The 21,048-nt window shown below is 39.8% G+C and overlaps 1 protein-coding gene across 1 annotated transcript in view; it reads left to right on the forward strand.

The window, feature by feature from the left end:
• The window catches only part of tbc1d1 (TBC1 (tre-2/USP6, BUB2, cdc16) domain family, member 1), a 42,994-nt gene extending 22,908 nt beyond the window's left edge, over positions 1-20,086 (forward strand). Inside the window, exons 10-19 of the mRNA XM_079649229.1 lie at positions 6-97; positions 6,145-6,342; positions 10,313-10,474; positions 11,415-11,573; positions 13,188-13,288; positions 13,463-13,606; positions 14,298-14,457; positions 15,330-15,499; positions 17,654-17,830; positions 18,601-20,086. Of these exons, the coding sequence (XP_079505355.1) occupies positions 6-97; positions 6,145-6,342; positions 10,313-10,474; positions 11,415-11,573; positions 13,188-13,288; positions 13,463-13,606; positions 14,298-14,457; positions 15,330-15,499; positions 17,654-17,830; positions 18,601-18,906 (1,669 nt within the window). The 3' untranslated portion in view covers positions 18,907-20,086. The remainder of the gene's footprint in view (positions 1-5; positions 98-6,144; positions 6,343-10,312; positions 10,475-11,414; positions 11,574-13,187; positions 13,289-13,462; positions 13,607-14,297; positions 14,458-15,329; positions 15,500-17,653; positions 17,831-18,600) is intronic.
• Positions 20,087-21,048: the final 962 nt, after the last annotated feature.

The raw sequence follows: 21,048 nt of genomic DNA on the forward strand, positions 1-21,048 counted from the left end.
GGGATGTGGGAAAGTCCTCAGCGAGGCCATCGGCACTCCTGGAGGCAGCAGATCTTCCTCCGGGTCGCGACACCTCAGAAAAACACAGAATCAAACGGTGAGAGTGGACACGCTCAAAGATAGATTGTAATGTTCCCTTTGAAGTACTATAATGTCATTGTCTTACTTATTTATCAGTCCTAAAGAGAGTTACTGGTCTTTTCAAAGCGAAGTTCCCTGCAGTATTGAACAGTTATTTTTGTTACTTGGTAAGTTATAAAGAAAAGATCAATCCTTACTGTAAGAATATTTCCTTGGATTAAAACTGGTGACTTTGTACCCACAAATAACTGCACAATTTGCCCAAGAAGGCAATTGTGTGAATTGTGTTTGAGTACACCTTTATGGAGAGACTTTTTTACACTTTTTTTTGGCACCAAATAGTTTTTCCCCCATTTGGTGAGTGTAAGGAAGTCTGTGTGCACCAAAGAGCTTTCATTTCATTTCATCGTTTATTTGAAGAGGGACAGTGCACATTGATAAAGATTTTTAACAATTAATGCTTCAAAATGTAAACATGCCGGATTTTAGCTTTGAGCTCATTTCCATCCGTAGTCCCTCACATACAACATTTAAGAACATGACATTTATATACATAGCACAAATAAATACATGATATGCAGAAAGAGCATGAGCAGCATACACAAGTATTTACCACATGGCAGTAATGTAGCAGATATGACACATAAACTGCAAGAGGAGATACAAGAGCTACATCAAGTGCAAAAGGAGATACCCCTGTGTTAAAGTGCATTTAGCGGTGATTGCACGTTTGTTTGTTTCTCAACCATTCTTTTAGTTGACCTTAAAACTGTTCAAAGTGTGACAATCCCGTAACTCAGTTGGGCAGCTCTTTGCATGCTCCAATTGTAAACTTCAACATGTCTTCTTCTAAGGAAAAACAGATCAAGAACACACATGTGCTCCATATTGTACATGCTACTTAACATCCTACCAAAATCTGAGCATGAGCCATACACCTCACATGTGCCTTGTGACCTGTGTATTTTTTTAAATACAGCCACACAAGGTCCTGATGTGTAGACAGTGTTGCAGTGACAAAGTATTGCCACTTGGTGCCACTCTGCGCATTCACACCAGCCTTGTATAGTCCGGTTGAATCGAACCCTGGTGCGTTTAGCCGCTTGGTGCGGTTCGTTTGGGTCGGTGTGAACACAGTCCGAGACCTCTTAAGGGAACTAAACAAAGGGACTCTGGTCCGCTAAAATAGGTGGTCTCGGACCGCTTGCTAGGGAACTCTGTAGTGGTTCATCGCTGGTGTGAACGCAGTCCGCACCAAAACATAGGAAGCGTAGCATTTACGTGTCACAAGAACGCGGGTGTCTTCATTTCTTTAGTGAAAGAGTGAAGCAGAATGATGTGTTGAACACAGGTTGAACAGTCTTGTGTAAAGTAAAAACAACTATCAAACTAAAAACTATAAATAAAAGTGCCACCAGAGAAGTGGATTATTAGGTGTGAATGCGACCTTAGATTTAATGTGATGGTACATAGGTGACTAGAAAAGGAAAGGGAAAGAAAATAAATCACTTACAGTATAGGTATTTTTCTCCCAAATAAACTTTTAGAATTAGAACATTTAGAATTTGTAAGTTATCCATAATACACTATTATTTATTTCCAGTACTAACCTAATCACCAGTTTTAGCCTGATTTACTTTCCTCTTGAAAGCCAAGTCTAGATTACTGTTAACAAATGTAAAAAAATAAGTAGACTTGAAAGAAATCATTGGTGTGATCCTGAGAAATCTGTCTTCAGAAGTAAAAAGGGTTTATATTCCTGTGCTGTGGGCAAATGTATTAAAGTATATACAGCATACTCACTGAACCTACGATCTAAGTTTTTCATACATAACATAATAACTCCGTAGTTGTGTATATGTTATGATAATAAACCTTTGAATCTTGTGGCCTTTAGAAGTGCTGTAAACATATTTATATGTTTCTATGCTAAACATAGGCTTTCTCAATCCTCTCATATTTCTCTATTGTTATCAGCAGGGGCGTCGCCTGGACCTGAAAACATTCGGCACAACAGTGGAATTTTGTACTGCAACACTGCCCACACGCACACACACACAATACAACCGCGACTGTTACAGTGAAGGCTCGATAATCAGCTCACGGCATAAAGGCAGGGGTAAAGTGCTATTTTTTTATGAGTGGGGGACCTCACCTCCTCTAGGGGGGTCTGGGGGGATGTTCCCCCGGGAAGATTTTTAAAAAGTTAAAATCATCAATCTGGTGCACTTTGAGAGCAACATTAAGAGATCTATGGATACATCTCTCAACACCCAGATGAAGCAGAACTGTAAACAGAGTTTATTTTTCTTTATGCATATTTTACAAATCACTCCCCTTTCAAACTCTATTCTTGTTTTACTGCCATATAGTATTAACTGTTTTTCCTTTATTCTCTTGTTTTTTTATAACTACAATGATCATATGAAGGTGTGCCGCGGAAATAATCTTTTGAATAATTTGTGACCAAACCATTTGAGACCCACTGAGATAACTTAGACTAAAGTTAACTATCTAAACCCTGAGAGAGTCCTTTAGCTCACCTGAGTCTCTCAGTCTGAGAGGAGAGGACCCTCCTCCAGCTTGTCGTGGAACAAACAGCTCCTTATGTCCGTTAGTGCAGCTAGCTAACCAGATGCTAACAACACGGTCCCTGCTGGCACCGGTCCCTCTCTCTCTCTCTCTCCCTCTCTCCCTGTCTCTCTCCTCTTTCTCTCTCTCTCTCTATCACACTAAATGCGCTATTTGCCACACACACAGTTAGCCGAGCTTGAATGACACAAGCACACGTTTATTTCCATGCAACTCTCTGATTGGTCTGGTGTCATGCCTCTGTGTTGCATTCACTGAACACGGGAAATTACAGTCCTGCCGTCCTCTCGTGTCATGATGAGGTTAACGTAAAGCACGGTTAATGTATTATATTATTGACGGAGAATTGTCCGGGGCTACAGAAAAAACTTTCGGGGCTAAAGCCCCGGATGCCCAGGCCAGGCGACGCCACTGGTTATGATTGACATGTACAAATGCTGCTGTGGCGTCAAGTGCTTGTTTTGGAGCTGTGAAAGATTTCATTTTCAGAGCCCACATTGCTCTGACTGTTATCAGTCCTATCTCTTTATACAGGGTTAATGTATGAAACTGTTGGCTGGTCTGAAATTAATTTAATGTCAGTAGAAGTCTTAAAGCCTTGGGCCAGTATACAGTAAGTACCAGACTATGTCTGCATGGAGATTTACAGCCCTGTCAAATATTCTTGAGGCGTGGAGGTTGGAAATAATGCTCTTCCCTTTTTTGATTTTTGTTTTCAGTATATGTCTATACAAACTTGCGTGTGTGTAAGAATCTGATCATGCATGTGCTTGCGTGTTCAGGTCCTGTGTGCTGATAATTATATGTATCATAGTTTTTCCGTGTGAACCAAATAAGTGTTGACAGTTGCGATAGTTGGGTTGGTATCAAACACAGTAAAAAAAAAAACTCCTAGAGCGTAATGGCAAAAATAAATACATTTAGTCATTTTCATTAATGAATTTAGATAATGAAGCAATTTATAATGTTGCAATCATGCAATCAATACCAAAGTTATGAAGACTGTATCATTATTATAATTGTATTGATACTTTTTATAAGTTAGTGTCATTGTTGTAGTATTGTTTATAAGCATTTAGAGATGACCACTATCATTATTGTCTTAAACTTTGCCCCTATTGACACATTACATAATATATCCGTTTCAATTCAGACAGACACTTTAATGCCTTTTTTATATACAATTTATATATGTATATGGATATATATTTTTTAAGACAATCTAAAATATTAGTAAATGCAAACAATTATCACTCAAATCCAGAAACTGGATTGCTAAATCCCAAATGAGTGATTCTACCACTTGGCGGTGACAAAGTCTAAAATGCTCTACTCGACGCACACCAACCACAAACAACTCCATACAGTTTAATTAACACCTCTATTTCAACAAAGATAGTATTATTTCAATTTTGCATATATTACATTACACTGTAAGGTGTAATTTGTTCACTTCTGTACACACGGCTCAATATTCTGTGATTGGGTCGAATATAATAAGTGCACGAGGAATGTGGCACTTATGTGACCTTTTATCCACATTCTCAATGAACTCAGAAGGGATTAGCGAGGTTTAGGCCTGTCATTCTGCACGCAAGTTTCCCTTTCAAACGAAACAGGCAAACATTTCTCCTCGTCATTATTAAATCTGGATCTGAAGTTTATTTTGACGGTCAGCTGTGATGAAGTAAAGGAAAAACTTTGGTGTGTGTGTGTGTGTGTGTGTGTGTGTGTGTGTGTGTGTGTGTGTGTGTGTGTGTGTGTGTGTGTGTGTGTGTGTGTGTGTGTGTGTGTGTGTGTGTGTGTGTGTGTGTGTGTGTGTGTGTGTGTGTGTGTGTGTGTGTGTGTGTGTGTGTGTGTGTGTGTGTGTGTGTGTGTGTGTGTGTGTGTGTGTGTGTGTGTGTGTGTGTGTGTGTGTGTGTGTGTGTGTGTGTGTGTGTGTGTGTGTGTGTGGGTCATGTTGACAGTCCACACACAGGCAGCGCCAGAGGAAATCGCCAGCCTTGTTGACCCACTTTGCATGTTGTGTATGTGTGCGCTCTTGGTTTTGGTGAAATTGGAGTGTTTGCTCAGGGAGTGGATCATGACACGGTGTGTTAGTGTGTGTGGTATTTTTGTTATTAAGATATGGTTTTGTTAAGATTAGTATACAGAACCATTAGCTCCTATGGTTAAGGTAAGGGACTGAGGCACTGGCTATAAATAAGCAGGATAAGTATATGTGTGTGCAGGCATACATAAAAAATCTAGCTGTTGACACAGTATAGAAGTCTGTGTTTGTCTAACAAGTAGTCAGGTCTCTTAAGAAAGCCGCTGTCTGTCTGTGTCATATGTCTGGTTTTAAGAGAAGGGGAAGAATAACCAAAGAGCCACATGTCTGTATAGTGACGGCACGCCTCCCTGACACAGACACAAAGGCTGCATTAATGTTAACCTCACCTGCTGGCACAAAGATCACTATTGTCATCGAGTGTGTATTGTAGATGTCAGTACAGTAGTTGTCTTTGTTTCTGATGCTTGAAGAGACAACCTTTCTGGCACATTTTTAGTTTTCCTCCTTTTTTGAAAGATAAGCATCAAATTGACATACCTACGCCAGGCTTAGGTGTGTGAGCATGAGTAACCTGAACCGTGATGTTCCTGTGAACTGAAAGAGAAGTGCTATCTGGGTAGTTGTTATGTTCTTCCTCAAAAACAACACACAGTATTTTGAGGTTTGGGATCCACCCTGTACTTTGGGGTGGAGTCACACAAACATTAGTTTTTTTTACTGAGTGCGTTGCAACCAACTGTGTCAAATAGATCTATGTTTAGCCTTTCTTATTCTCTTTTGCATGAGCATCGGATGAATGACTGCATATTGAAATGACTGAGGGATAAGGGTCGATTGTTGAAGTAAAAAGAAAAGAGTCTCCCCCAGATAAAAAGGTCAATTCAGTCTAGAAATGTCCAATCTCCGAGCACATTGCTGTTTCACACTTCCTGCTTATAAATATTACAATTAGAACTTCTTATATTTGATCATATAGGACTGTTATATGGGTTTTAGTGTTCTCAATTCAATTTCAATTCAATAGGTTTATTAGCATGACCATAATTATATACAGTATTGCTAAAGCTTTTTTTTTTACAAGGAAGGAAAAATGAATTCAAGTCATATAATACATTAATACAACATTTAAAAAAGACGTGAGACCTGGTGTAGCAGGTCAGTACGATTCCCTCACACTGAGGCAGGCAGGGACAAACTGTCCTGCAAAAATGCAGCTTTCTTTATTTTCCCAGATTAATATTTTGAGATTTTCATTTTCTTTTTTAAATATTTGAGGATGCTTACTATTGAGTTTGGGGGAGAATTGTTTCCCTATAGGTTATCTCTGTGTTATCTTTTCTGTGTCCTGCTGCTGCATTGGACATGTCATGCAGCGTGATCACACCTGACCTGACATTATATTCTGCTTTGTTTTTCAGAGCTGGGGGAATCCTGCCTAGAGGGGGGTCGAGTGTGCATGGGACAGGGAGTTGGAGGAAATGGGGACTTGTCCATGAGGCTGGTGCCGGAGGGGAGGACAAAAAAGAGCAAAGAGGACCTGAGGGAGCTCTGGAGGAAGGCCATCCTGCAGCAGATCCTGCTCCAGAGGATGGAGAGGGAGAACCAGAAGCTGCAGGGTGAGAAGAAGTGGATCAAGACACAGACAAATGCACACGCCTACCTAGCCTTTTCGTGTTCTTATAAACATGTCCATAAACAAAACTGTGCTCAAATATACACTTTACAGACAAGTGAACATAAGATCCACTTATCAGCCGTATCATTCTTATTGATCTTATATTCACCAACATCACAGTACAGAATGTTTCTGTAAAAGTGATAAATCAGATTATACATGCCAATATCTCCTCTCAAAATGAATCAAACACTTGGACATCTGCCAGGCTTTTGAAGGGAATCCTGGAAGCTAGATTTTTTAAATGCAAATAAGATAAGATGTACCTTTATTAATCCCGTGGGGAAATTCAGTTGTACAAGCAGCAACAGGGTAAGCGTGAAAAACAGGACATCACAGATTCACACAGATTAATAAAATCAGAAAAAAAATCAAGATTTTTTTTTAAAATTATAATAATAAAAGACTATGAAATAGGAGATGAGTAAAAATAACTGTCAGCATATACATATTTGGTCATATAAATTATAAAGTACGAAATGATCAAAAATGCACATAAAACAAAGTCCCTTCATATTTGTTCTTTATCTAAGCCACTACCTTGTTATCGAGTCAGAATACGTATTATTGCTGCCTGGTTCTGCAAAGTAGGATTTGATCTGTTGTCTGTCTGCATGATGACAAGACCAGCAGCTAGTAATTCATGAGTTAATGATGTTGAATTACATTACGAGTTGGTTTCTTTAATCCATCTTTGGCAACTTGCCTCTCCAGATGTGCACTCAAAGAGATCGGGTTGTCAAGTGCACCGCTGGTTGTTTCTTAATGTTAGGACCCATCGCATATTTAAGGTTATATAATTTATAGGTGTGCGTGTGTTTTTAACTTGGAGGCGTTCGCAAGGGTTTGCCAAGTGCTCCACCTCTTTCTTGACCCAGTTGGCACCGATCAACACACACCTCACTGTGCACTACCCCCCTAACTACCTGCTCTGTATACCAACCATTAGTTCTCACACACACAATTCATCGATCACACGGATCACAGAAATCATTGCTTCATAACAGGGTGTGGATGTAGAGAATGTCAGTCAATATTGATGAAAGATAAAAAAACAAGTCCGGGCAATAACTTCACACACACACACACACACACACACACACACACACACACACACACACACACACACACACACACACACACACATTGAACTAACATAAAAACACACTAACGCACGCATTAGCAGCATGTGGCAGCTTTTCTTGAGCGTATATCATTTGTGTTTGATTCTTCCTGCTGGGTGTACTCCACCTTTCTATCCGTTATTTGTCTGTGTGGGGCTCAACTCTGTGTCTGTTATTTCTGTTTATCTCTCAAACTGCTGTGTGTGTGTGTGTGTGTGTGTGTGTGTGTGTGTGTGTGTGTGTGTGTGTGTGTGTGTGTGTGTGTGTGTGTGTGTGTGTGTGTGTGTGTGTGTGTGTGTGTGTGTGTGTGTGTGTGTGTGTGTGTGTGTGTGTGTGTGTGTGTGTGTGTGTGTGTGTGTGTGTGTGTGTGTGTGTGTGTGTGTGTGTGTGTGTGTGTGTGTGTGTGTGTGTGTGTGTGTGTGTGTGTGTGTGTGTGTGTGAGAGAGAGTGTGTGTACGCCTCCATCATTGTCTTTGTCAGCTTCAGGGTGGGGTATCCTATCTTGTGGTGTGTATTATCTTGAGTGGAGTGTTCCATCGACAGAATGGGAGAGAAATGGAGAGCAGGAGGAGAATTTAGAGAAATTGAGCGCTCTCTGGGCTGCAGCCAATCAGCTGATAAGACTCACGGGAGCATCTATTCTTGCTCTGGGTGTGTTAGATAACCTTTCCGTCCAAGTTTTCTTTCTTTTATTATCCAGACTACGCCTTCCAGGTTACTCCCGCTACTTCTTTCATTTCTAAGGCAATGATATGCAGCACCACATTAAAGTTTTAGATGGCTTTAGATTTTCTCGATTTATCTTGTATCAAGTTGTTTGCCTGGATTTTAGTGTGAACTACTTTTTGATCAAATGTTGCTGATACAATTAGGGTTGGAGGAAATAGTATTTTTGTATAAGAATCCATTTTCTTATCTACCTTCATAGATTAAAATCAAATCACAACTTCAAACATTTATTTATTTATTTTTCTACAAAATAACATATTGTCAGTGTTACTGGTGTACAGTAACCATACACACTAAGCCAACGTAGTGTCAAGCATTAATGTGTGAGTTGAAATAGTTTTTAATTGTTTTCTTTATTAAAAAAGATATATATATATTATTGATCTTATGATATTTGAAGTCACATAATTGAAAATAAATCTTTTGTAGTTTTCAAAACATTATTGCATTCAGTACATAGAACCTTTTTAAATACAAAAACTCCATTGTTTCAAACACCGACAACATTGCTTTCATGACATCAATTTCCACAGCTGACAGGAATAGATTGTCTTATCCTAAGAATTGAAATGGTGGTATACAGAAACCCCTTGATAACAGGGGTCGACACGCCTGTATGCAAATACATGCATTCCACATGTTGGAAAACACCTTAGTTTGCCTCTGTTTCCTGAAAAGTGTCATCGCAGGATGTAACAGGAAAAGGACTGCTGTCTCTTTCCTGTCCCGTAATGATGATGTCACTTTTTCTCAGGCTCTACCAAGGTGCAGCTGGTCACTGGGTGGACACCACACATGAGAGGGGAGGGAGGGGAAGTCCATAAGAGGAGGGAGGAGGAAATGGGAAAATAGTTCACGGACAACAAAAATGTGAGATTGAATAAGAAGAAAGATTTACTGTGAATGGAGGCAGAAAAGAGAAAAAGAAAGGCCATGGTTTAAGATATAAGCGAGGAAAGAGAGGAAGGGTGTTGTCACAAAAGAGAGGAACAGACGAGGGGAGCTGGGTGTACCCTCACCTTCTTTGATCACTGGTGTCAACATGTTGAAACGGAATTCACAGTTTTTGCTCAGTTTACAGCCCGTGCACGGTAACCTCAGGGTCATGAAATGTATTGAGCAAAGCAAAAGAATATCTTAACAGAGCATGATGATTTTTAATAGTAATGCCCAAAGTATCTTTGGTATTGCTCAGTTTACTCCCTGTGGGTCATATACAACATGGTAACACCCCCCAAATTAGAATGTGATCTGATTAACAAATACAGGCGTGTTAACCTCTGGTGAACACATTGTGAAAATATTTAGCAGCAATGGAGCCAGATATTTCCCTCAGGAGTTAGTGGAGTTAAGTTCAATATTGGACTTACATTCACCAGGTGGCCAGGAACACAAATGACTGATAATGTTACACTGTAGCGGCTGGATGTGTGGACAGGCCACCGTTTGCTTCATCAACTTAAAAATATATATATCCATGTTGTGTTCGCAACTGGTTTCTGTAGACCAAAAGTGTAAAATAACAGTAATTGCAAGTTTGAATAATCAACTGAAACCTTAAACATGGTGCTTTACTCAATTCTGATGAATATCATCAATAAGCATTGGTGAGCCTCTTTTCTGATGAACAAATGTAGCCACTACATAATCACAACTTTACTCATAAAGTGTATTTGGCCTGGCCTGCTTGTTGAATATCATCTTAAAAGTTAGGGATTTATTTAAAAAAGAAATGTAATTAATTTCTTCTTAGCGAACGAGGTTATTCAGTTGAGCTTTAAAGTCCAAGTCTCCTTCACACGGATGTCATGTAATAACAGGCTTGTTTGCCTTAACAAAGAGGGCCTGTCAGTTATTTATGAAATTAAAAGAGTGCAAAACCTAAACCAAAGAGTTAACATTAAATGAACGGGGTTTGTGAAGAGAGACACACACTGGCATCTGTTCAGCAACATGTTCAGCACCTCAGCTCCAAACACACACACTACAGGACCAATGCCAAGGATTCTGGGATGGTTACTTTACTGACGTATTCTGTCTTTGCTTTTATATTCGTAGCCACAGAGAGCGATCTGCAGAACAAGCGTCTGAAGCTGGACTACGAGGAAATCACTCCATGCCTGAAGGACGTCACGCTGGTGTGGGAGAAAATGCTAGGAACTCCTGGGAGGGCAAAGGTCAAATTTGACTCAGACACCATACATGCTGCTGTTGCACAAGGTATGTATTTGGATCAAATACATACTGTATATCAAATGTTTTAATCTCAACAGATTGACCAAAGCTTGCTGTATAAAGGACTTTTTAATTTTCGTCCTTATAATCTACTTGGGCCCTTTTTCAATATACATCAAAAGGAAGGAACCCCCCCCCCCCCTTCAGTGTCTTTCAGACATTGTCATGGCTTTCTGCTCTTTCCATTTTCTAGTATCAGCATGTTATGCTCAGAGGACTTGAAGGTTATCTCTTCTGCCTTCGGCCTTAAACGTAACGGGATATAAAGTTCAGAACACACCTGCACACTGAGAAATGCCACTGGACAATAAATAGTTGTCTTAGAACTGAAGTAGCCACTAAAGCTAGTAATGATGTAAAATTAGGCCGAAAATGATCACACAGAAGTAAAGCACGCACAAACATCCTTCCGCTTTACATGCTGAAGATTACATTCCTTTGCACTTAAGCTCTTTATTTTCATAAGCACATTGGTAATTGTGTGTTGCACTAAATATACAGTTTCTCCATAGGATTAAAGTAATGTGAACAAATATTTGTTGCAGATACCTTGCATGCAAATAACTACTCTATTTAGAATATTTGTACATGTTAAAGAAGGTCCACGCTTGAGGAGACATACTGTAGAACAGTATGTATGTACAGTATGTATGTACTGTAGAACAGTATGTCTCCTCACCTTTTAGAAACATTTTCTAATGTAACTCTCAGAATAATTACTAGGGTATGTTTACAGGAAGGTGAGTCTCCTTTGATTCTCCCCAGCCCCTGAAGTTTGAAATATTCTCACGACCCGACCTCAGATGTCCTTTAGATTTGCATACTACTGTTAGAAATATGTCTGCTGTAAATGCATGCTGACATGTCATCCCCCTCTGCCCTACCCCACTCTTTAACTCCTTAATCTCTTGTCATCCTTTGACAGGTGTCCCCAGGCAACATCGAGGCGAGATTTGGAAGTTTCTGTCAGAACAATACCTGCTCAGGCAGACGGTCCCGTCCAGACCACCTACCAATCACACGCCATACAAAGAGCTACTGAAACAGCTCACCACGCAGCAACACGCCATCCTCATAGACCTGGGTAGCTCAGACACACCTAGACATTTCTACTATATGGGAAGATCAGTAAAACACAGATGAATGTTACCCTTTGCACAACTTAGGGCTTAGTGATAAGCCTCATAAACAACATGTTGATGTTTAGACGTGACAATTGATATTTTGCATAGTCATTTACTATTTCCCACTTAGAACAAGCTGCAGTATATTGAGTATATTAAATATATCAGCCACCCTTAACAAAACACACAAATAATAACTCCTGCATTTTGCAGACTGGGTATCTACTCGTCTCGAAAAGTCTTAAAGCACAGAACAAAATTACCTCAACAGAAAGCCTTAAAGGTCTTTAAAAGTCTTACATTTAATTTCAAATTGGGTTTAATATGTTTACTTGTATGACAGAAATAGTAACTGTGAAGCTGTTACGTGTACAAGATTTGACCAAAAATGTACATTAACCAAATAACTTTTTTATCAATTGATCCCTGCTTTAATTTTTCGTTTGCGTCCATCACTAAGAATTATAGTTAAATAGGCCCGAAAAGCACAAAGCTCAGTCTCTGACTCTCTTGTGATATTCAAAAAGGTCTTAGAAAGTCTCAAAGTAAATGTGGTAACCTCTGGTGAACTGCAGAAACACTGCGAATGTTATTTAAAATGTCTAAAACCTCCTTCTAATGTTTTGCCCTCAAATCCACCCAACACCTCCCACCCAAAACACACACACAGTGCCTACACCCCACCCATGTAACACCCACATACATACAGATACACATCATCCATTTGATTCCGTCTACATCAAATACAGTAGGGTGTGGACAAATGTGACAGTGACAGTTTGCTAATGTGGAAAACATGAAAGTGTTATGTGTCGAGGGACAAAAGCAAACAGCGTCTACGATACTGAAGCAGCAGAGAGGTTTGCAGGTTGAGAAAGCAAATGTGTCGTTATAGTCATAGGTCAACATCTATAGCCAAGAGGAATAAGAATTTAGGATTGTTCATCAAAACAGCCTTTTCACAAAGCCTCGTTCCTTTAGGCAGGGGAGTGAGCCGTGGCATTATGTTCACAAACACACAAACCCCCCACAGCACATTCCACGCATTCACACTCATTCAGATCATTCCTCTTTTCTATAAAGCCTGTTAGAGGTCCTTAGTCCTTAAACACACATACCGTACCTGCCAAATTACCGGCCCCTCCACGTTAAGAATGTCCTTTTTCTGATCCCGGGTCATTTTTTTTGTCAGGCACATGCCCATCCACCGCCACATAGAGTACGAGGTCTCTGCTTAAAGGTGTTTTGTCTACATGAACGTGTTTAAGCATAACCTATTGGAATGGGTCGGCACATGCTCATGCATCCCCTTTGTTTACATCAACAGGAAAGTGCAAAGTTTAGCAGGATTTGTATGCATCTGTCAAACACACATACGGTACACACCCAGAGGTCTTATTTATAGTTCACTTGGATTTTTTACAGAGGTATGTCAGACGCAATCCAATAAACCAAATGTATTAGGTTGATCAAATAGAGACGATGTCTGGCGTAGCATTTTATAATAAATATTAACAGTGTAGATTATTTTCCAAACTAGATCATTTCTCACTCTTCTTTTGTTTTGGTCCCAGGTCGCACTTTTCCCACACATCCTTATTTCCAAGCCCAGCTGGGAGCAGGACAGCTGTCTCTGTATAATTTACTGAAAGCCTACTCGCTGCTGGACCCTGAGGTATAATTGAATTCTTCTTATAGCTATTTTTCTTCCACTTTGTTTTTGTGTGTGTCTCTCCACCTCTCTCGATGATGGACTAAATGGAACTGTCTACTACATTTTACGCTTAAGCCTTTTTCCCTCTCCTTGTCTGTGAGGTCATCCAGTTTATTTGTGTTGTTGTGATTGTAGGTGGGTTACTGCCAGGGCCTGTCCTTCATTGCGGGAGTGCTGCTGCTACACTTGGGGGAAGAGGACGCCTTCTACATGCTTAAGTTTCTCATGTATGACGTGGGGCTCCGCAAACAATACCGGCCTGACATGATAATCCTACAGGTAAAAGTCACACACCGTCACGCTGAGTCTCTTTGTCCCAAATGCAGAATACTGTATACAGCAGCTCACATTTTGAGAATCTTCTCACTGTTACTCGCATACTTGAATTACATCAAAGAGAGGACTTCTGGTTGCTTTCTTCTTACAGTATATGTCCATTTATCCATCAGTCTATTCGCCTCACAATATATATATATATAAATGAAATGTGATCTCACCCCTCCTTTTCCCCTTGTTTTTGCATTTATTGCGATGAGATTACATGTTTTAACAATGTGACACCATTAGTTTGTTTGAGATTTGATGCAAGCTGTTAACCGGAGTCATGCCAGAGAAACCTATAGTGTAGGTTTTGAATGATGATTTAGCATCAGATTTCAGCCCTTTGATAGAACTACTGCAATGTTAGACATTCATGATCAGGTTATACCAGTCATGAATGATATACTAGACAGTTATTGTGTTTACAAAAAGGGATAGCTCAGTACATATTTGTATGACCAATATTAAAACCACTTTCTTGAGTATTTGCTGATTCCGAACCAAATGGCATATTTTTCCTCCCTAACTAAGCTGTTATGCTTTTTAGTACACACATCTTTTTAGTGCACACATCAATGTGCACATAATGTACAATCAACGCTTTCAGTCAGACTCAGAAAAACAATCTTTGGTTTGTTTTTCACGTCAGATTCAGATGTACCAGCTGTCGCGGCTGCTTCACGACTACCACCGGGATCTCTACAGCCACTTGGAGCAGCAGGAGATCGGACCCAGCCTGTACGCCACTCCCTGGTTCCTCACCGCCTTCGCCTCGCACTTCCCCCTTGGCTTTGTGGCCAGAGTCTTTGGTAAGCTTTGTGTTTGTACCTGCACTCATACTTCAAACTCTTATTTTATCTGGTCACCACCATACTGTTTATCTCCAATGAACTATTCTAATTTGATTTTAAACCTAATTTGATCAGAACAGGGAGGCGGGTTAAAAACAGAAGGATATAAATGTTTTAAATTATAAACCAACATTTTATGCCGTTGATTATTATGAATAAAATCAGTGAGTCACGTACACACAAACACATTTAAGACTAAGTGTTTTCTGTTACAAGCTGTTGTTTTACTCCCGGAATGACCTTTTATCGTTTGTGTGAATACCATCACACCCACAGCCCCTCTGTGTCCTTCCCTTCTGTTGTTTTCATGCCTAATTTCTTACATGGTGCTCAGTTAGTGAACCAGACTCTCTGGCTCCTCGTACTCATCTGAGCATAACGCTGTGCGTGCGTGCGTGCGTGCGTGCGTGCGTGCGTGCGTGCGTGCGTGTGTGTGTGTGTGTGTGTGTGTGATCATAGCATAGTGAAGTCTTTGATATCATACAGCATGTGGGGCTCTACAACTCTATGCCCATTCCTTAATCTGTTGAATGATCTCATGCAATCTTGCCTTACCCCACCCTGATACATTCAAAGGACAAACACAAATAACTACTCAGTCTCTCGACTATATTTATGTTTGCGTAAATCTTTTTATTGACGTCAAAGCATTCATCAATTAAAAAACACTTTAAGTCACCAATCAACACAATAGGTTGATCTGTGAGAGCCTGTCATTATTTATTTTAATGTTGCGTAACTTTTGCTAAAAGCTCTCACGTCAGGGCCCTTCTAACCGGTTATTTCTCTTGCTTCAATAACCTTTCGGCGCCTTTTTGTCCTCCTGTCAGATATGTTGTTCCTGCAGGGGTCAGAGGTCATCTTCAAGGTGGCCATGAGCTTGCTGGGAAGCCACAAGCCTCTGATCCTGCAACACGAGAGCCTGGAGTCCATCGTGGACTTCATCAAGACCACGCTGCCCAACCTGGGCCTGGTGCAGATGGAGAAGACCATCAATCAGGTTAGGATTAGAAACAATCAGTAATGTGTAGCTCTTCCTTTTATCATTAGACTCCCTCTCTGGAATCAAATACTGCGTTTTTATGGACCTGTTCTTATTTATTTTCATTGTGTACTGCAGTTTTGAACACATTTTACTCTAACTGAAGTAATTGGTTGATTTGTTAAGGACTATTTTCGACCAAAGATTATAAGGATAGTCCCTTCAATGTATTAATTGAACAGTGACTCCATAAATATAGAATAGAATTGGATGGATGAAACCCTGAAAGATATGAAGCATAGTAAAGAATTAAGTGTAGAAACAAATGCCTTAAATATCAAATGAATGTGCAGGTTAGTTTGAGACACTCCAAATGTTTCTTAAATCTCAATCTCTACATGTATGGAAGCCATTCTATTCCAGTTCTGTTGAATTCCAACACAGAGAAATGTTCTCAGTAGTTTATAGAATAAAATAAAAAATGTTCATTTTACACATACCCATAAATAGTAAAACTAGGCAAACTGATCATTTTGGCAGTGGTCTCTTAATTGTTTTCTGAGCCGTATACATATCAACATACATTGAAAAAGTATTTGCATAGGTTACATAACTATTGGATCAGTGACCTTTCAGCTTGTCATGTCTGCGTGTGAATAAGTGACATCACTAAACTTTCCTCACTTCTCTTAACAGATGTATTTCATTATAAGACCTTTTGTACAACTCATGGCAGTGATAACGCGGCATTCAATTGCTTTATGAGCAACAAAAACAAACTATATTCATCTCGAGTGACATACGTTATCAAAGTGAACCACACCCTCTCCTTCAATGGGTGGAGTTTAGTCAAGCGATTTAACCATATCCTCATGAGTCAGTGTTTGTGGTGAAAGAACATGAAACTAGCATATTTCAACATAAGGCACATGTGTTCAACAATTCAAAAAAACGATCAGACTAACTTGTTGTACGGTTTATGTGTCATTCTCATGTAAACTGATGTCAAGATGGAGCAACTGCACTATAATAAGCTGTCACCTGAGACGTGAAGGGCTGACATGAGTGTGCGATGAGTCAAAGACATGCAGAGAGATGTTATCATGGTACTCTCTAGTTTTGAAAATTTGCATTTAACATGTTGTTTGCATGAAACAGCAAAAGGGCGTCAAGTCATGCTCTAGCTTGCCGGTATTTTCCCTCAAGTACCACTTATCCATGTCAGGAGGTCTACAGTATATGTTACCTGGGGTGTGACTCAGAGAGCGACCTACAGGATGTTTGGAGCCACGTATGTTAAACGTGTCTCCGTGGTTTATTTTTCTCTTATGTAGTCATACGCAATTTGTATGTGCAGTCAACAACAATCTGTGTTATTTGTAACATAATAAAGGAAACAAGGGATAGTTTTATGGTTTGGCCACTATTAATAACAGATAGGGCTGCTCAATTAATCGCTTTTTAATCGCAATTACGATTATGGCTTGCAACGATTACGAAAACAACGTAATCGAAAGAAAACGATTACCGGTACTTTTTTATTATTATTATGACTTTTTTTAAATTTATTATTATTTATTTATTTATTTTCAGTTGAATTATACTTAAAGTTCAGGGTAATCAACTGTTAAAAACATACTGTTCAATTTTTCTTTCTCCAATAAATTGATGTTTTTAATAATCATGATATCAATTATTGACCCAAATAATCGAGATTATGATTTTTGCCATAATCGAGCAGCCCTACTAACAGAAATGATAACATTGTACTTAAAAAGTTAGATTGCAGAAATCTAAGGGCATTGTGACATTGCTGATGGGAAGTCTGAGGAGGAAAGAAACAGAAATAGTCAGACGATTTACAAGTTGTACAAAAACCTAGTGTTATTTGGAAGAAAACCCAAAGGAAATGTGTATCCTGATATTTCCTTATTATTACTACCTATCTGTGGTTTTGCAACATTTCTGGCGTGCTCATGTTGACATTTATTTATTTTGGTAAAATGTAAGAACTCATGAGTCCAGAGTATAAAAAGATGGTGCACACCAAGCCAAACCCCTGACAAAGACTACATTAACGATTTAACGTTCCTTCAATGAGGTCAAATGTCAGGTTTTATAGATTGCTGCTACACATTGTAAAAACTTTATGTGTTTTTTTACTTTTATTAGGTTTGTCAGATGGATGTGTCCAAGCAGCTGCAGGCCTACGAGGTGGAGTACCATGTCTTGCAAGATGAGCTGCTTGACACGCCTCCATCCCTCAACCAACACCAGAGAACAGCACAGCTGGAGAGGACCAATCAGAGCCTCCGACAGCAGAACCTCGACCTGCGCGAGGAGCTGCAGGTACATACGCACATTGTCAGAATGTTTGGACCCGTAAGGTCCTCATACAAGGCTCTGCCATACTGCAATCTTGGATGAGGACTATTGACAGTTTAACATGGAGGCTGCTTCTCTGACATCACCCATATGTTTTGTAAAGAGCCGTTGTGAATCTCAATGTGTGTGGCCCCGGCCAATGCCTTCTTGGCAGGGCTGACTCTACCCTACTACCGCCTAATGCAAATATGTGCAAAGATTTTGGACCATCGTTAGAGATGAGGCAGACCAGAGCTGAAGAGCAGCTAGCGGCTAGCAACCTGTGATGCTACTCACCTGTCACTCAAATTAGCTTCGTCCTTAATTTAAACCTCAATATTATTTACTGTGTCATGAATGAAGACACTTTTTGTACAAGGCTCTAAAGACGTTTATTTCTGATATAATGTTGGACATTTTAACTTGGTTGGTCCATTAATGACAAATATTTGCTTTTGGAGCAAGCCTCTGGGGGCCATTAGAGAATCTCTGTCTTCAATCTCCTTATCTTTCAGTTCCCCGCTCTCTGCAACAACCTCCAACTGCTTTTGCTCGGTGCAAGACACTTCCAATGTCTTTTTCCATTGATTGTGGAACGAATGGAAACATTTTTATGTTTTGTGTTCTTAATCATGATTTAAGATACAATCATGATTTAGGCCTTGTAGAGAACAGCTGCTCTCATAATGTGCTTTTATATACAACGTGTATGAATGTTATTGTCTTTTCCTCCGTTCATTTCCACCATCCCTCAGGTGTCCCAGGCTCGTGTCTGCAGCCTGCAGGGCCGGGTGGAGGCTCTGTCCCAGTCGGAGGTCCTGCTGACGGAGCACGTCTCTGCGCTGGAGGAAGAGAAGAAGCAGCTAGTGAGCACCGTCCAACTCCTCCAGGAGATCCTCACCAGCCTGGGCACACACTCCACCCCCGATGGACAAACACTCCCCCCGCCCCCTGAAAGACACACAGTCACGGCTACAGAAAAGGTGGAAGAGAAAGAGGGGGGGGCGAACAGGACTGTGGACTCTCCTCCCCACCCTTTGGTTCTTCCAGAGGGTTCATAACTACATCAGAATATGCTCCAAATGATAATGTGGACTGGAGGAGGAGGAGCAGTTTGTGAAGGGCCCAGAAAGTGGAGGCTGATGAGATGTTAAAATGGCTCCCTACTTTGACCTTTATCCTGTTCAAGGATTCAAAATGTTTTAATACAAATAAAATATACAGAGGTCATTTTACCTAAACGGAGAGAATAATGGAACAAGAACAAAAATGGGTATGAGGTTAAAGATAAATAAAGGATGGCGCCTGTATTTTGAGTACTACCCCAAAAAGCCCACTTCCAACTCTGTAACAAATATAAATGAGCATATGATTTAAACGACACTCCCCAGAGTAAGCACTGTCCCCCTCGGTCTCTACTGTAAAAACAAAACAGTTACATTTGCACCTGTACTCGAATGTATGTTATTCTATTTGAATGTCTGTGAGTTTCTGCACTTGTGTCTTTAATTCTCCTGTGTGGGATGCAACGAGGCTAAAATAGCCAAAGAATGTCATTATTAATATAAAACAAGCTCGAATAAAGGTCCTATAACATGTTGTTGATCACACAAAGACGAAATGTTTCCAAAGAATTCTAAGAGAGAAATGTGACAAGAAAGTGAGATGAACGGACGGGTGAAGAAATAAACTTCATGACTTAAGTGTTTTCTGTTATATAAGTTGAAGATTGAATAAGCTAAATGGTGTTAGCTCTTGGATGGTGGTGATCATATTCAGAGGTCAACTCATTTGACATTTCTGCTCCGTATTTTTGTTCTTCCGCCGGTTATGTTTCCATTTTAAACTTTAAGTACAGTGGTGCAAAGGAATAGTAACAAAATAAATCCAATCCATTTCACATCCTGTTTTTTTTACCTTTGCATAAACGTTGATTTGTCTGTAGAAAGGGAAATGTATACAGTTTCAGCTGAAAACTCTAAACGGTAGACCTTTTTAGTGAGGGGAAGTACAGATCAATGATTAACTTCAAAACGCACTTTTGTCTAAAACTTCAAACAGGAAATCTCTGCTGTTTAGACAGTCTGTCAGCCATGAGTCATTTACTGTATTCAACACACTGAAATCCCTCAACCTGAGTATGTGACTGTCTACATGTGTGTTCCTGTGTGCTTGTGCATGTCACTGATGGCAACAAATCTGTTCATTTACACTGTAAAGTTCATTTTCTTTCACTCTTGACTCTCGTTGCACTTGTGTTTTTTTTCATTCTGTCTATTATTGTTATATTGTACTTTAAAATACATTTCATATCCTGTGTGTGTGTGTGTGTGTGTGTGTGTGTGTGTGTGTGTGTGTGTGTGTGTGTGTGTGTGTGTGTGTGTGTGTGTGTGTGTGTGTGTGTGTGTGTGTGTGTGTGTGTGTGTGTGTGTGTGTGTGTGTGTGTGTGTGTGTGTGTGTGTGTGTGTGTGTGTGTGTGTGTGTGTGTGTGTGTGTGTGTGTGTTTTATGAGGTATCAAGCATATACGGTACACGCTATTTTAAACAGCCATGCATTTGTTTCTAGGGACTCCTGAAGTTGAGGAAAGGCATGTTGTGACTCGGTCCGTACAGTTTGTATGTTTGCTTGTGTACACTACAGAGAAAAGCAGCAACAGGAGAACCAAAAAGAATCATGAAAATACACAATGAAACATAATTTAGCATTATTTATTCGTACTACTTACTTATATTATATAATAACAGGTAGACACCTTTGTTTAATGCCCGGAGTTTTTTTTATTACTTTTTGTAAGACTGCATTTCCTCTAATACTGCTCAGATTAACAGCAGTATACAATTACACAAAGATCTTTTCTACTTGCATTCCTAAACCTGTTTGAGGGCCTCGGAGTGCACCCAATAATAAACCAGCTGGTCAGGCTGGAGCTGCCTATTGATCAGGATGTACAATAACTAAGATTAAAGCAGTTACAGGTGATGTTTACACCTTACTGTACTTTGCTTTAAAATCATAACAAAAGCCCCACATTTTGTACTCTTTTAAATAATACACTGAAATGGTAACATTCATAAAGGTAAAAAATGTCACACTCCTGCTGTAGCATTTTGTAGCTGAACAAGAGCAGTGCGGTTCAAGTCTATCGCCTAACTTCCACCCTGCTGTGTCCCAATTTAGTATATCGTACTTACCCTTATAGTTT

Source organism: Notothenia rossii, assembly GCF_949606895.1.
Source record: "Notothenia rossii genome assembly, chromosome: 1".
Classification (NCBI taxonomy): Eukaryota; Metazoa; Chordata; class Actinopteri; order Perciformes; family Nototheniidae; genus Notothenia; species Notothenia rossii.